This window comes from Accipiter gentilis, chromosome 15 (genome assembly GCF_929443795.1).
Source record: "Accipiter gentilis chromosome 15, bAccGen1.1, whole genome shotgun sequence".
NCBI classification, from domain to species: domain Eukaryota; kingdom Metazoa; phylum Chordata; class Aves; order Accipitriformes; family Accipitridae; genus Astur; species Astur gentilis.
Genome location: NC_064894.1, coordinates 10440768 through 10458392, shown reverse-complemented (window position 1 = coordinate 10458392; position 17625 = coordinate 10440768). Strand labels below are relative to the sequence as shown.

The 17625-nt window shown below is 38.0% G+C and overlaps 1 protein-coding gene across 2 annotated transcripts in view; it reads left to right on the top strand.

The window, feature by feature from the left end:
- The window catches only part of CEP162 (centrosomal protein 162), a 62779-nt gene that overhangs the window by 35518 nt on the left and 9636 nt on the right, over positions 1-17625 (top strand). Inside the window, exons 23-28 of one of the 2 annotated variants that reach the window (XR_007508205.1) lie at positions 393-617; positions 1783-2453; positions 3354-3495; positions 6257-6355; positions 9325-9459; positions 11974-15789. Coding sequence is in view for 1 of the 2 variants with exons in the window: in XM_049817917.1 (XP_049673874.1) it covers positions 393-617; positions 1783-2453; positions 3354-3495; positions 6257-6355; positions 9325-9459; positions 11974-12192 (1491 nt within the window). In the remaining variant the exon portion in view is untranslated. Of the gene's footprint in view, positions 1-392; positions 618-1782; positions 2454-3353; positions 3496-6256; positions 6356-9324; positions 9460-11973; positions 15944-17625 lie in introns of those variants that run through there. The other variant, XM_049817917.1, reaches the window with a different exon arrangement.

Below are 17625 nucleotides of genomic sequence, written 5' to 3'. Positions count from 1 at the left end.
CCATTATGAAATATCTCTGTAACAGTTGGAAAAGTAGAACATGAATGCAAGTACAGAAAAAAAGCAAATACTTTAACACCATTGAGAGCCATATACACTTAAGTGCTAAGAAAGTACATAAAAAGTCTGTTTGACATAAGACAATCTGAAGACCAGAGCAGTATTTGTTTAAGATGATGTACAAGTCAATCAGTAAGAGATGATGAGTCTTGCTTTTCTGTAAACAATAACATAAATGTAAACAATTTCTAAAAATTCTCAACATATGCGTCTCTAGTTTTCATTCTTCACCCAGCTTAAGTGGATGACATTTGTTAACATTCTGTCACTTAGTTCACTTTTCATTAGAACTTTATTCTTTTTGACTTCTGACTTAATTTTCTTTTTGATAGATCAGAGAAATGGAAGGAATTCTGAAAAGAAGGTATCCAAATTCTTTGCCTGCTTTGATTTATGCTGCTGCTGCTGCTGAGAAAACTAATGATCTTTCAGCTAAAACAAACACAGTTGATTTTTTGGAGAGAAGAATAAAAAAGTTAGAAACAGAACTTGAAGGTAAAGATGATGAAGCTAAAAAAAGTCTCCGTGCCATGGAACAACAATTTCAAAAAATAAAGGTAAAAGTTGGAGGCTTGTTGAGTAGTCTATGCCACAAGTAACAGTCACAAGGCTACTGGGGTCTCACACAGAGTAGTGGTGAAAACTGAAGGCAAAGACCACATTCAAGGGAAAAAATATTTGAAGGATTTATAGCCAGAGTTTCAGTAGCTTCAGCACCTAAGATAAAAAGAGCGTTGAAATTGTTAGAGTAGTACTGAAACTGAGAGGACAAGTTCTTGAGGCATAATAATTTAATTCTTACAATTAAGAAAAGTGGGTTTCATCCTGTGGGTCAGAGTAGCTGCTCGCCTAATTACTTGCTGTACCCAGGGCTGTGGTTTCAAAGGTCTGCTGACCGAGCATTTCTGTGGGGAATGTCTGGGAACACTAAACACTCTATCAAAAAATTACATGATAGTGAGTCTTAACACAAGTCTTAGGAAGCATGGAAGTCTGGCGTTTTACTTCAAGGAAAAGGTGAACTGCACAGGTGCTTTATGAGCAGGAAAGGAAAGCCCTGGCCAGTTGTTCCTCCTTTTCTCCATGTGAATAACTCATCGGAATTTCCTCAGAGGCTATCCAGGCTATTAAGAAGGGTTAGGTTTTCCTCAGCTCATTAGGAAGAAAGATTCTTTGTCTCTCTGAATTCATACTTCTATATTCATACTTAAAAATAAATAAATAAATAAAACCCCTGTCCTGTTAAAATTTAAGATGTTTTTAAAAATATGAAGTACAATTCTGAGGCATGTGACAGTGATGACTGCAAACTGACACATGGCAAATACATAATGACATTTTTAAAAAATTAAAGAATTCCTGCTATATTAAAATGTTACTTTTGAAGAGAACTCAATTAAATAAAAATGAAATAGTTTCTTGTCAATTTAATTTTCTTTCCTGTAGTTAACTCCATTCATTTTGAGTAGAGGATTACTTTGCAGTAAATGTTTTGAGTAATTATGTTTTATAGCAGACTTAAGTCTGCTTCACATAATTTTTTTCACTCGCTAATTTCTGAACTGATTGAGTAGCATTGTTAGTAATACTGATGTGTATCCTGTCTTGTGAAATCTTGCTTCAGGTGTGCAGTAACTTCAAAGAATAATAGGAACAGCTAATAATAAAAGTACACTTGAGAAAACTACTTTTTCTTCCCCTCCTCCTACTCCCCTCCCTCAGATACAGTATGAGCAAAGACTTGTAGAGCTTGAGCAACTACTTGCCTACAAATTTATGAGTGAATCACCAAAACTGAATGGTGATAAAGCCAGTTCTACAGAACTTGAACAGGAGCTTCAGAATCTAAAGAAGACCCATCAGATCACTGTTAAAAACCTCCAGACAGAAATTGAAAACCTTAAAAGTCAAAATTCCCAATTAAAACTCAGAAGTAAAAAGGATAATAAAGACTTAGAGTCCACAGATTCTCCAATGAAACAAGGTAACACAAAAGACAGACTGTTAAAACTAAATGAAGAACTAGTCACCAAAAATAGAGAAATACAAGACCTTACGAAAACTGTAGAGAAACTTCAAAAAGAAAGGATGGTGATGTTGTCTGATAATAATTTGAGAAATAAAACCAATAATAAGGGAAGCTCTACAGAGATCTTGAAAAAGAATACCTCAGCAACAGATAAAAGGAATTCCAGCAACAGTGAACCCTTTCTAAGCATTTTCAACAATGACCGAATATACCAACCACATACCTTTTCTGATTCTAATCTATTGGAAGTTCTGCAAGAAAATGCACAGCTGAAGGAAGAGCTAGAAAGATTGTCTCTAGAAATGAACCAGCAGAGGGTGAAGGCTCAAGCAACACTGGCTTATTCTGAAAATAACATACGAAGGTAAATGCTCAACATGTTCATTTAAAAACCTTGTTACAGTGTTAGCTGATACAGGATTGAAGTGACACACTAACATGTCAGCCATGAGTGAACCTAGCTTATACCTGGCCAATGTTGTCTGTAAATTTAATTTTTACTCTTTGTTTTTGGTTTGTTGGGGTTTTTTTGCTGGGTTTGGGGTTTTTTGTGGGTGTTTGTGTTTTGTTTTGTTTTTTAGAGCAGTGCACTGTCACAATTCTTTCTACAAGCAAACCTATATTGATGCTTCTTATTAATACTACAGTTCATTATGGTTTTGAGTAAAAAGATCTCAGTCTAAATTGTTGCATCTTAGATGCTTTGTATTTGTGTTGTATAGCATTAAGATGTGGTACAGGTACTTTCCTTCAAACTGGGGTATGCTTTCAGTGGGATTTACTTGACCAGCTGCAGAAACTTCACACTTCACCTAGTCTCCCTTAGATCTCTTCATAGTTAAGGTAGAGGAAATTGGCATATTTAGATTGCAATGCATTCTGTTCTAAAATAGATACCTGAAATAGGACAGATGCATTATGCACATTATGCATAAAAGCACCTATTTTATCTCCTTTTTTTTTTTTTTTTTTTTTTTTTAATCAGAGGAGCCAAAAAAAGATGATTGGCTGAGTTTTCTGTATTCTAGCTGCCTCTAGTTAAAGGAGACACATGTCCAGCATTGTAGGCTTCCTACCCTGTCATCCCTCCAGAGCAGTAGAAGTAATGGTGGTGCTGTCTTGCACAGTTTTGTTATGAAATTTCAGATATGCCACCTCTAACATTTTTGATATTTTATATGTTCAAGTGAGAAACTTTGCCACATTTTTGAAGAACTGTCTGTAGCTGCTTTACTACATCTTATTTTCCTCTCACTCTGTTCAGGATACAGGAAGACACAGCAGAATGCATTGCATCTCTGAAAGCTTCCCATAAGAGAGAAATGGAGAAGATTCTTTGCCAGCATGCAAAGGAGCATTCTACTTCTAAAGTAGCTGAACTAAACAGAAGAATTTCAAAACAAGAGGTAAGATATAGTACATACATTCATTACATATAGGTATCGTTAAAGTTATTTCCTTCTTTATTACTGTAAACTGTATCTTTCTGTGAAGTAGGATCTATTGTTTTAAAATGGGCCTGTGCCACTGTGTTCGCAGAATCCCAGAATCTTGTCCAACCCCCTGCTCAAACAGGGTCATCTAGAGCCACTTGCTCAGGACCTATGTCCAGATGGTTTTTGAATATCTCCCAGGAGGAAGAGTCCACAACCTGTCTGGGCTTAGAGACCCAAACAAGTGCTTGGACACCCTCACAGTAAAGAAGTTTTCCTTATGGTCACTCCGAACCTCCCATATTTCAGTTTGTGCCCTTTGCTGCTTTTCCTGTCGCTGGATACCACTGGAAAGAGCCTGGCTCTCTTGGCTTTGCACCCTCTCTTCAGATGTTTGTAAACATTGATGAGATCCCCCCGAGCCTTCTCTTCTCCAGGCTGAACAGTCCAGCTCTCTCAGCCTTTCCTCATAGGAGAGATGCTCCAGTCCCTTCATCATCTTTGTGGCCCTTTGCAGACTCTCTCCAGTAGCTCCATGTCTCTTGCACTGGGGAACCCAGAATGTGGCCTCACCAGAGCCGAGTAGAGGGGAACGACCACCTTCCTCCACCAGCTGGCAACACTGATACTAATGCAGCCCAGGATACTGTTAGCCTTTTGTTCAACTTGGTGTCCACCAGGACACCCCAGGCTCTTTTCTGCAAAGCTGCTTTCCAGCTGGGTGGCCCCCAGCATATGCTGGTGCCTGGGGTTGTTCCTCCCCAGGAGCAGGACTTCGCACTTCCCTTTGTTGAAGTTCATGAGATTCCTGTCAACCCATTTCTTCAGCCTGTCGAGGACCCTCTGGATGTATGCACAACCCTCTGGTGTATCGGGCACTCCTCCCAGTTTTACATGATCAGCAAACTTGCTGAGGGTACGTTCTGCCCCATCATCCAGGTCATTAATGAAGATGTTGAACAGGATTGGACCCAGAATTGACAGTTCTACACACGACACCCCCTGAGTTACTGACCTCCAACTAGACTTCGTTACACTCATCACCACCCTCTGGCCCAGGCATTTAAGTCAGTTTGCAATCCATCTCACTGCACATCCAACCCATACTTTGTCAGCTTCTCTATGAGGATCTTAGAGGAGACAGTGTTAAAGCCTTACTAAATTCCAGGTAGGCAATATCCACTGCTCTCCCACCTGCCAAGCCAGTCATTTCATCATAGAGGGTTATCGGGTTGGTCAAGCATGACTTCCCCTTTGTGAATCCACACTTACTAGTCCTGATCACCTCCTTGTCCTTCATGTGCCTGCCAGGTTTCCAGGATTAGTTGCTCCATCACCTTCCCAGGGATTGAGGTGAGGCTGACTAGCCTGTAGTTCCCTGCGTCCTCCTTCTTGCCCTTTTTGAAGGTAGGAGTGACATTTGCCCTCAGCACATGTGGTTGCATCCCGTCAGGGCCATGGATTTACGTATGTGCAGTTTGCATATTTCCTGACCGGATCCTCTTCCACCAAGGGTGTATCTTCCTTATTCTAAGACTTGCCCCCAGTCTCTGGGGCCTTGGATTCCTGAACGCCAGTCTTGGTAGTAAAGACTGAGGTGAAGAAGGCATTCAGTACCTCAGCCTCTTCTCTGTCCTGGGTCTCCAGGGCCCCTGCCCCATGCATCAGCAGGCCCACATTTTCTCTAGTCTCCTGTTTACCGCTTAGGTACTTACAGAAGCCCTTCTTGTTGCCTTTGCCGGTCTCACCAGATTCAATTCCAGGTGGGCTTGGGCTTTCCTAATCACATCTCTGCATGCTTGGACAGTGTCTCTATATTCCTCCCAGGTTACCTGTCCTTGTTCCCACGGTCTGTAGGCTTCCTTTTTATGTTTGAGTTTTGCCAGTAGTTCCTTGTTCATCCATGCAGGCCTCCTGGCATTTTTGCCTGACTTTCTGCTTGTTGGGATGGACTGCTCTTGAGCTTAGAGGAGGTGATCTTCAAAGGTCAACCAGCTTTCTTGGACAGGGGTCCCCCCCAGGGCCCTGTCCCATGGGACTCTTTCAGGCAGATCTTTGAAGAGGCCAAGGTCTGCTCTCCTGAAGTCCAGGGTTGTGATCATGCTTTTCAGCCTGCTCCTTCCTCTCAGATCCTGAACTCCACCATCTCATGGTCGCTGCAGCCAACGTTGTCGTTGGCGTTCACAACCCCAACAAACCCTTCCTAGTTTGTGAGTTTTTAAGGCCCAGCAGACCACTCTCCTCAGTGGCTCCTCTATCACTTGGGTCAGGGAGTTGTCATCAAGGCTTCCTAAGAACCTCCTGGATTGTTTATGCGGTGCAGCATTGTTCCTCCAGCAGGTATCGGGGTGGCTGAAGTCCCCCATGAGGACCTGGGCCTGTGATTGTATTTGTGCATTAAAATTTTGGGAGAAGTTACACACACGGTATGAAGGTAGAAGGAGCTATTGCATTCAGATTATTTCAGAACTTTTTTTGACTGAGGAAAGTAACTTGAAGATGGAGACTTGTTTTCATATACTATATATGTACATGTGTGCTATTTAACCATCCACATAGAGGATTGTTAAATAGCACACATGCACACGTGTTAGAGGTAGTATGTTAATACATGCATCATATATACCTGCAGTAGTACAATACTGATTATATTTTTGGTGTATTTTTCCTGCATAGGTTTTCACGTGTTGTGGGTATTTATGTTAACGACAAACTATTTTTAATCTTTTTGTAGATATTAATAAAACATCTCCAAGAACAAATCAGTGAACAACAGGGACATCAGGAAGCCCTTTTAGTTTCACAGATGCGAGAGGAACTCCTACAAAAAGAGGTATATTTAAATTTGGATTGGGGGTACGTTATTCTAATAAGAGTTTTCACTTTCATCCTTGTAAAACCTCAAATAATATGTAGTAAAATAAGTCTTAGAAAACAGTATCTTTGTCAGTTGCTTCTACATCAATTATACCTGAGAATGCAAGATATTTTTCTAATGTGAACAAGAGAACTACACAGAACAGAAGGTGGAACTTTGATCTCTTTTGATTTTATTTTTTTTTTAATTATTATTCATTTTAATTAGTTAGAAATGTCTGACATCCATATGAAAATTGATCAGCAGGTTAATCCAAGCATTCATAGCCTCTTCCCTGAGAGCTGTGATGGGTAGTAAATAGACCATGGGACTTTTTCTTTATTAAAAGGATATTTTATTATTTTTTCAAGTTCTTTATTCAGATAAAGCCTTCCTTTTCTCCTCCTGCATTGCCATAAAACTGACTTAGGCAATTATATTCTTGGTTTTTTCCTTTGATATCTGTGAAACTCTCTTCTTAAGATAAAGTTAGTTGTAATAGTTCTTTCGAAATTCACTGGGTTTTGAGAGAAGTATCTAGGCTTTTCCTAATCTTGTATTAATAGCATATAGTCTAAAAATTACACTTGTTCATGTTTTCATTTGGGGGTTAATATTATGTTATGCTGTCTGTCTTTTAGCTCAAGCTTTTTGAACTATTGGCTATGCTTTTGTTGTCCTTGAAGTGTTGCCAATATTTTTATTTTTTTTAATCATCTCCTGTTCAGGAGGAGATTATAGCTTGCCTATTGTGCCTATGCTTAATTCACCATCTCCTTGATGTATGAAGATTGCTAATTTTAACTTCATTTTGATAATACAGTAGTTAACCTGCAAGAGTTAGTAAAAAGAATTTTCCTATTCTGTAAGGGACTGAGAACTCCAGACATGTAATCTTGTTTGTTGCCCTTATTTAGAAGAAATGAGAGAAGTATCAGTATGTGTTTAATAAATACTTAATATCATTAATCTTAATCTCACTAAACTCATTCAGCATTCATCCTACCCATGCAAAATTCCACCTCTGTTTTGAAGTATTTATAGAAAAGTGAGGGTTTGTAGGGAGAGAAAAAAGGTCTATTAAACAACCTCTCTATTTGCAAAATAAAGGCTGAGACTTTGGGTTCATATTATGAATCTAATGATAGATGTTGCCTTTCCATACAAAGCTTGTTTCCCTCCAGTCATCTCAGTATATATAATACTTCCTCCTGGGAGAACACGGCAAGAGTACAATAAGACAAATGTTATTAATTTGTTTCTTCTGTGACTGCTTTACAGATTATTAATTACAGTGATGGTTAAGAGAATGATCATCCTATCTGACCCATGTTACAGGCCAAGTTCAAGGTGTTGGCATTTAAGAAAATGTAATGTTTTGTTGCAAAAATCATTGCAAGACTATACAGAGAGAAATGTCAAAGTCGAGTCTTGCTTTTGCCCTCTAGCATGACTGCTGCACTGCTTATGAAATACATTTTGAGCATTAAATGGTTAAATAAGTAGAACTGAAAAAAGAAGGCAACCAAACCTGCAAACAGAATTAGTCATGATAGGGAAAAAGCACTACCATTGTAATAGGATTGAGTCCTCTGTCTAAAATGGTTGTACCTCAAAGAAGGCAAACATTTTTTTCTGAGGCTCCCTGGAAGTTTGTTATTTGAATACTAATTTCAGAAATGCTGTTTATGGATGTTTTCCATTAATTATATACTTCTTTTGCATAACAGCATCCACATAGCACAGCTTTGTCTTTAACATAGTTCTGTTGCTGGCAAAATATATGGAGCCCATTTTCTCCTGGGGCTTTTTTCCCCTCATAACATCTTTCCTTCATGAATGTTTCAGGTGTTTCATTATGTACTTGAGATCATGCATCAGCCCTTCCCTTCAGTGGGACAACTTTGCAGCCAAGCAGCGGACACTCAGTTTCACAGACCTTACACAACCAAGACTTCTGCTCCTCTGACAAATGGGGCTGAAAGTAGCCCACAGGTTCAAAGCTGCTGGAGCTATGGACAGGCAAAAATGTAGTAATGTAGGCCTCGTTGTTTTAGAAAACCGTGTTAAAAAATGGAAATAATAGTAAGGCATCTTGGAGTCGCTTCTCAGTAAGACTGACAACATCATATGAGGACACAATGCTGCCACCTACTTAAATTCAGCAGCAGAGAGCCAGGGATGGCTGAGTGCTTGAAGAGGGTTAGCAGTTCTCAAATATATTGGGTAAGGGGAACTAAAGGTTATAATAAATGATTAAGACTTCAAAGCTTTCACTTTAGTTTTACTTATACACATTAAGAAAGTGAACAAAAAAGACTTAAGATGTTAAATGAAGAAATATCACGTTACTTAAAATAGGCAAAGAATGAGAATAAATCAGTAGGGCTTTATAAGAAAACTTACTTGAATTTCTGGAAGATTAGGAAATCAGTTGTCAGTCAGTCATTGGTAGAGTTGATTTGACCTGGCAGTTATTAGACCAAAGGGGGTTTCTAATCATGTATGTTAGCAGCATGTCTTTTCTTAATTTATTCCTTAGAAATGCACTGGTACGTTTTATATTTGATCTTTATCCAAGGAGTGAAAAGGGATTGTATAAGAACATCTAATCATAATATTCTCTATTAATTTTTTAGTACATTTAGAAGTATAAAAATTGACTGTGAATAATCACTTCATAACATATTATGAACAGGATTGGATTTATCAAAAAGAACTAGATTTTCACATGCTCAGGCCAATTCTTACAAATGAAAGATCCTAATCTAAGTCCCTGAGCCCCTGTTTAAGCTTTTGAATAAAGGAGATTTCCCTTTAATGTCTTCCTTTCTGCAGCTTTTGAATAGAATGATTAAACAAAACAAATACACTTTGAAATGAATCTGTTTTATACACTGCTTAATGCAATAACAACAATTTTCATCAATTCTCTCTAACTGTAGGTGACGAAATTGTTGGAAGAACTGAGAGAGGCTAAGGAGAGCCAGAGTCCTGAAATGAAACATTTTTTGTGCCTGGAAAGGAAAATCAAGCATATAGAGACCAGATATGCAGAAAGACAGCAAGAAATTCAAAAGGTAAATCAGAATATATCTGCATTTACTTCACAAGAGCAATTTATTGGTTTAACTGTAATTTTATGGTATTTGCATAGGCTCATTTAGGTCACACTGCAGGGGGGCAAGTACTTCTTTGATACAGCCATGGTTTTGTCTTTGGTGCCTGCTGATGCAAGTGAATGTAGCTGCAGTCCTAGTCAGCATGTCCTTGCTGCGGTAATTAAGATTGCTTGCGTATGACTCGTGTATCAGGTGCGTAACTTCCTCACAACCTGATGTAAGGAGGCCTTGCTTTTGCAGAGTGTTGGACCACATGACCTCTGAAAGTCCCTTGTCATTCGGTTATTTCATATTTCAGTTAGTCTGGAGAAAAGGAGGCTGAGGGGAGACCTTATCGCTCCATACAACTACCTGAAAGAGGGTTGTAGTGAGGTGGGTGCTGGTCTCTTCTGTCAAGTAACAAGCAATAGGACAAGAGGAAATGGCCTCAAGTTGCACCAGGGGAGGTTTAGACTGGATATTAGGAAAAAATTCTTTACTGAAAGGGTTGTCAGGCATTAGAACAGGCTGCCTAGGGAAGTGGTAAGAGTTACCATCCCTGGAGGTGTTCAAAAAACGTGTAGATGTGGTACTTTAGGACATGGTTTAGTGGACATGGTGGCATTGGGTTGACGATCTTAAAGTTCTTTTCCAACCCAAATGGTTCTATGATTCTACACAATGAAAGCTAGCTATTGAAAAATTGACGAGAGTTTGTAATGCAGAGCTTGTTAAGCTATGAGATATTCCTCAACTGAACTGTAATTTTATTTTCTAGAAGTCCCACTCAGAAAAGCTGCATTAAAAATATAGAAATGTCTTGTAGCAGTCTACCACGTAGTGGTTTTAATACCCAAAACAACAACAACAAAAAGGCTTTATCCTCCACAAACTAAAAATTTGGATTTTGAAGGTTGGATATTTGTGATACAGCTTCTTGTATCTGACAGTTGTATCCCTTGTAAAACAATTTTGCACTGATTTTTTCATCATCTTATATGTCACGGCCTCCATCCTGATTTTTCATCTATCGGGGAGCTTCTATCATCTGGAAACAGTTTTCTAGTTCATATAGATTTTTGTTCTCATGCTTTCATCACTTAAACATATGACTGTCTTTCATTAGTGTTTTTACTTAGGTTTTACATAAATATATGAAGTCAGAGAAGGGCAGTTGTACTGGAAGTTCATCAACCCTGTAGCAGTTCTTTGTTTGTGGAGTTTGTTCTACAGTTTTGAAACCAGATCTCAAGAAATACACTTTTACGTACAGAGTTGTTCATGGTAGAAGGTTTTATTCTCATTCATTTCTACATCAGATATTTAATTTTCCTCCCCAAAAGAGCTCTGCATAAAACAAGTCACTGGATTAAGAACAAACCCTGCCACTACTGATGATTATTATTTTTGTTCACTTTCTGTCCTGCTAAAGGCAACCGTAATACAGTTACTTTTTTATGCTATTCATTTGCTTTTGTATAATAAGAGAATTTTACGATTTCTGTAAAGTGTCTGCTGCTGCCTAGTCTATGATCTATCTCCACTAAATTCATTACCTGACCTATAGTATTTACTAAAATGTTTTGTAATGTATTAAAAAAAAATACTAGAAGTAATATGCAACAATTCCTGCTAAAAGTAATTTCACCTTTTCTGGTGCTACTAGCCTTGTTATGTATTCAACTTTGGGTTTTCTTTGTCCTAGTTTTGCACCTTTAATTATCTGCAGTGGGGCACTGAGCAGTCCCCCAAATGACTGATAATGAAATGAACAATGTAGAAAAACTTAACTGCTGAACAAGGAAATAACAGGTTATCCTTAGTATCAAACTACAAATACCGTAATTATGGCCTTTAAGTGATAGAGCTTTCCTTAAAGAATCTATTACAATTAATAGTGGTGTGGAGATTTTGATACCTTGTGACACTTTTTCTTTTTGGGTAATCTAAGAGGATTATGCCATGTATTCATGTCAAAATTAATTCAAACTTATGTCTGCAGCAGCTTCAGACCTTTGTGACTACAGGATATTTTCTGATAGTTTATAGAACTTGTGGTTTTTAAAAATACAGTAGTAGCCCAGAACATGTCATTCAGATTTGGTTTGTTTTCCTTGCAGAATATTCTTTGCAGAATATTCTTTTAACACATTTAAATGGCAATTCAAAAGGTTCATTTTGATTATAGAGGGTTTTGTTATATGCTCAGCTTTGTCTTAAATAATCAAACTTTTAATTGCTGTTAAATTCTCCTGAGGCTCATTAGTCAGTAATGGATTCTACCCTGCTGTCATTAATGCAACTATTTAAAGGAATTCATTGCTATCAGAATGATTTTTGTAATATTCAGAACAAATTGTTTCCACTTAAGGTGAGCATTGGGCTTTGAGACTGAGCATCAAATATAATGAAGGGGTGTATTTTTGCAAACGGGCAGCGTTGGCTGAGTATTTGACTAGGAAGTCACAAGGCTGATTTGCTTCTAATTTGCAGGCAACCCAACTAACACAACGTATTACTGAAGCAAGGCAAATCCATGAGGTTGAGAAGTGGCGAAGACTGGCACAACAGAAGAATCAAGAACTGGAGAAATTCCGAGTGGAATTGGATTCAATATTAGATGTTTTACGTGAACTGCAGAAACAAGGGGTTGTTATTCCTGCACCTAATTCCAGTGGATTTGGCACAACAGACAGCTGTTGGAAGACATGATTAGGTAGGAATTGATTAGAGAAGCAGATTTTTAATATTCAAAGTTATGTATAGAAAATATTATTGAAAATCACTAATGTAACACTTGTAAATGGAATTACATTCTGATCTTATCTGGAATCTTACTTGTCCAAAGGTAGATTTGCATTAAGCAACACCCCAGTCATACTGTATGTCTTATATTTTGTTAGTAATAAAGTTACATGCAATTTTAAAAAAATATTAGTAATATTGAGGTTATTCGATAAATTCAGTTACCATTAAAAAATTCCATTTGATGCTTTTTCAGATACTGTAGAACATGCCTGAATAGAACTTCCACTTGTAACTTGTCTTATAGTGATTTGTTTGTGAATGATTTGAGTAATATGCTGCTTGGGTTGTATTTTTAGTGTATCGTTATTATTTTTCATTCAGTAGGGTATGAAAATCCTCTTTTTCCAACATTTTGCTTCTCTGCCTCCAATTCATAGAAAGCTCCTTCCCTTATCTTTAAGACCCCTTTCAACTTTGTGAATGACTGGAAGGCTGCAGCAGAGCAGGCATTCTCTGCTGATGCTAAAATTCAAACTATTTTTTGTTTACTTGGCAGGTATTTCCAACTGTGCTGGTAAGAATGATGGCAGAGTGGTCTAGCTGAATTGTTATGGGGCAGATTAGATATGAAAAAAAGTCTATAAAATACAGTTTGAGAGTAGTTAATAGTATCCCTTTTAAAAGAGAAGGTTGTATTGAGTAAGATTTTTACAGTGGGCTGTTCTGGATCTGACACAGTAGTATCTTTATAGATGATCTTGACAGAACAAAGAGGCCAAATATGAAGACAATGTACTAAAGCTCAGACTGCAGGGATATGTTGGTGGGCAAATTTAGAGTTAAAATTCTGAACAATTTGGAAAAGGGGCCAGAAGAAAAACCCAAACCACTAGAGTCTTGTGGAGTGACAAAGGAGGCTAGTAATAATCCACTACCCAAATACTGAATGTGGATATAACTTTCTGCTGAACTGACCAGCATCATTGCAGGTAACAAGCTGAATGTTACAGAGACCGTTGCTTCTCCCTCTCCTCTTATGCCCTGCTGGAGTTATACACCTAAGTGTAGAGCCTGTAAGATACTAGACACTATAGGAACAATTCCTAACGCATCAACGTGTAATTTAATGTGCTAGGCTTTTGGTCCTTTCTTTCAAGAAAGAGATGGACCAGCTGGAGGGAAAAGAACAATAAGCAGTCCAGAAAATGAAGCCTTAGGAACCACTGAACCTGTACAGACTGCCCTGCTCCAGAGAAGAGACTGGGGAGGGAGGATGAAGATGGCTGTTACGCTTGTCATGTATGAAAAACCTGCCACTAAAAGGATAGAAGGAGAAGCAGTAAGTAAAATTAAAGAAAATTCAAGACAGTTGGCTATTTGGTGGCTGGAAGGACACATTTTCAAACAAATCTGTAAATTATTAGCTGAAGTCTCAGCACTGCAAAACCTTAAGAATTCCATAGCACATATACTGAGGTGGTAGCTCAATCAACTACTTATTTAGGGCAAAGAGAAGACAAAAGCTAGACTGTCCTCCTCGGGTCCCTGTAGTATTGGTTGAAGCTAGCATTTAAGTCAAACATGAAATAGTTCAGGTCTGTATATATGTATTTATGTATCGTGCTTCTTCAGGGACCACTGGTAAACATGCATTTTATATTATACAAGCATGGGACTGAGCATGCATAAAGAACAAACTAATGTAACAAATTATACACTGTGTATAGGCACAGACAGTAATTCAGTGCAAGGATGCTTTTTTTTTTTTGACCATACACAAACAAAGTGAGAGAGAGTGTATACATACATATATACATACATATATAAAAAAGGATAGTCAGTTGGCAATTAATATAGTAATCATGGTTGTTTCATATTCAGGTATTTTCAGTATTTTTAGTATGGATGTTTTGTCCCCCAGTAATGAAGTATTAGTCTGTATTCATAAAATGTGTAAATACAATAATGCTTTGTATATATCAGCTATGTGTAAATATGCTGTATGTTCTTGATTTGGGACTGTTTTGCAAATGAAAAGGATAAAATTGAATAATTTCAACTTGCCACTTATTTCCTGTACAATTTGCTATACGTGTAACACTGTATTGAAGTGTGTGAACTGAAGTGAGATTTTTTTTTTAATTATAGCAACCCTTGTGTTCCCAGAGGGGCCGAGTCCTGCATGTAGGTATGCTAGGGCACTGCCTACAACAGGAGGGCCTAGGGGAAGCATTTCCATCATCTGGAAACTCTCTCTCTCACATATATAATCCTTAGGTCATCAAGAGGGGTTGCCTTAGTGTTCATGCAGTTCATTCAAACACCTTTTTAAAATTCTTGTATTCAGTTCTCAGCATAGTTTGTAAGCCATAGTATCTTACATAGTTTGAATTAAATTTCAAATTAAATTCTCTGAGTCTATTTTACTGACCAGGGTCAGCATTATTTACTATTAGTGTAAACTATAATATGGTTTATACTGTGTTCTCATATGTATTTATGTAGTTGTACACTCACCGAAGCGTGGTCTTTAGGCATTGACCATGAAGTGGGCACTCTACCCAGTAACACACTATCTCTGGTCTTGAATGGCTGTAGTAATGGTGCTCTTTTTGGAGAACTAAGGTCCAAGTTTTAACTTCCCCGCTAAAATTATTAGTTCTTGACTCTCCAGCAGCCTTAACAGTACAGAAGGGGGGAAAATACCCTGAAACAGAACAAAGACTAACAAAAGAGGTCACTAGCTTTTATTGTATCCCACTGAGGATTTCAGTGGTATCTTTCAGAGTCATAGAATTATATACTCCTGGTGTATGGTTTTCCTCTTCTTATGCCATACTATTTCATTATGCATTTCCAGGAGGCGTTATAATGGGTGAATTAAAAGAATCTTAAACATCATTTCTTTGAATCATTGACTTACGAAATTCAGCTGAAATTCATTTGTTTATTATACTCCAGCTGCTTTGCTGTAATTTGAATTCTCATGTTTGAAGCTTTTAGGAAATCAAGTGAGCAGTTGGCTGGGTGACTCAGTGACCTGGATTACAGAGAAGACATTTGCTTCAAGAGAGGTAAACAGGGTGTGCAGAAGAGTATAAGGTCTGATCCTGGCACTGGTGGCAGAGACATTAAGTGTTATGTTCAAATTCTCAGAAATACATGTCAAAACTGCTCATCTAATAAATTAAGTTATCATGGATGAAGACTTTATTTGATTGATAGTACATAATACATTTTAGAGTCTGCCACTATATCCAGTATTTAACCTAGTCTAGAAAAAAGAAGGAAAACAGATCTGTATACTAGCACAGCAGTGCAAATACCTTTCTGCAGGGAAGGGGGGCCATGCATCAAGTGCTGCCCTGACTCTCTTGAATAGAAAGCCCTCTGATAACTTGGAATGGTAATGTTTAGCCTTTCATACAGCTAACTACATACCTCTTGTCCAAACATAGGAAAGCACAGGCGTCCAACTCTTGCTCTTGTTGGAGAACATGGGGTGAAAGGCTCTGCCTCTGTGCGCTGTCCTTGCTACCTGTCAATACCTGAGGCTACCAAGTAAGTTCAGTCCAGCTCTACAGTATCTCCTGCTGATTTGTTTAGCTTTGTCATCTTTCACTGCCAGGAGGATGGAGCAGAGTAGAAGGGGAAAAGCACACTCAAATTCCTCCTTTGCCAGTGGCTTGTGAATGGTTTTGTAGAGTTCTTTTAATCACAGAGTGGCAAAAAAAGTCAGTAACAAGTATTCAAGATCTACAGCTCAGGTGCAAAAATACTAAATTGCATGACAAATACACATCATTTACTTCACCTTTTAGCCTCAGAGACCACGTATCACTGGATTTTAGAAAAGTTCATGGGTTTACCTTTCCCTTTCTTTTCTCTATGAGCAGGCATTTTCTGATTTTACATTGTAGGTTTTGGGGATTTTTTTTTTTAAAAGGTACACAACTGAAACTTGTTTACACAGAAGAACATTTCACAAATATTCACCCTTGAAAACTAGAATACATAACTTGAGCTAGTAAGCTCTTACAGAACACAATACATGTCTGTGCAAACAAACACATGTAATTATCTTAGGGGAACTCTACATGAGGTTAAATCTACCACAGGTGATGCATTTAGAGTGAGTTTTGAGAAAAGGCTCTGAAACAGACAGCCCAAGCAGTAAGAAAACTTGCAATAATTTGGTTTTCAAACACCATTAAATTCTCAGTACTCCTTTTGAAGGATTACCCTAGTCATTCATAGTAAACCAATTCATGGTGGTTTTCTGGGAAGAGATGAACTTTTTAAATGTTATAAAAAGTTGGTTATTACACCAGTCCCCTTTCCCTGAAGGCAAAACATCATGTCTATTGGTTCTTAAAAAGGCAAAAGAATGAACGAACACCTTTAACATAACTGCCTTTGAAGACTGCAGAAAGATTCTGCCTTTGCCTTTGACTGTGGTCTAATGGAGAGGCAGAGAAAAAGTCTGAATCAGACTATATTGCTGCTACAGTGCTTCTGAAGTCATGTGGGAGCTGTGCAGTGGGGACTGCCAGGTTATTTTTCTGTAAAAAACAGCATGAAGGACTTCTTTAAAGATAGAAGGGAGATAAGATGAAAAAAACAGAACCACCATCAGGGAAGAAAAAAAGCAGGAACCAAAAACACTTAAATACCTTTACAGGATTAATACATGCTTCAGAAGGACACTAAGATTACAATCCAAGGGTGTTGTAAGTTAAGTTATCCTTTGATCATATTATTAAATACCTTTCACCTAGGCGTTGTCACCAGCATCCATACACATGGATACTTCTCCTTTCTCCCCAAATTAGCAGTTACACACCCAAACAAGAGCCACAAAGATTCAAGGTAGCAGAAGAAAAGCTTAGGTTAGCCCACTGGGAATAGCAAGCTTTTCTTTTTCTAAAACCAGACCTACATTATTTTAAAACTAAGCTTCAAATGCTTTAAAACTAAGCTTCATTTCTCAATTGCAGGGGGGATGGATTCTACAGAGATTTTCTCATTTAAGCAGCATGTTCTGTTTTCAAGCATGGCAAAGGAAAAAAAAATGAAAAAAGAATAGATCAAACATCACTGAAGGCAGCTAACTCATCCAGAAGTAGGCTATAAAAGCTACCTTTAGTAGAAGTCCCAGAGCTTGTTAGCAAGAAAAATACTGAGCTTCAGTTCAGACAAAGCTCAACAGTTGTTTGAGGTGCCTCAGCAGGAAGCAGTTGCCACATTAAGAAGGTAGATTTCCCAAATTTCTTAATTTGGGAAGGGAAAAGGGAAGTCCACAGCTACAGCCCTCATAGTTGTGGTTAAGTACTTACTGTAAAAGGAGGTCTTTTCTGCACCTGAAGCAGCATACTGGAGACCTACATTGCAACCCAT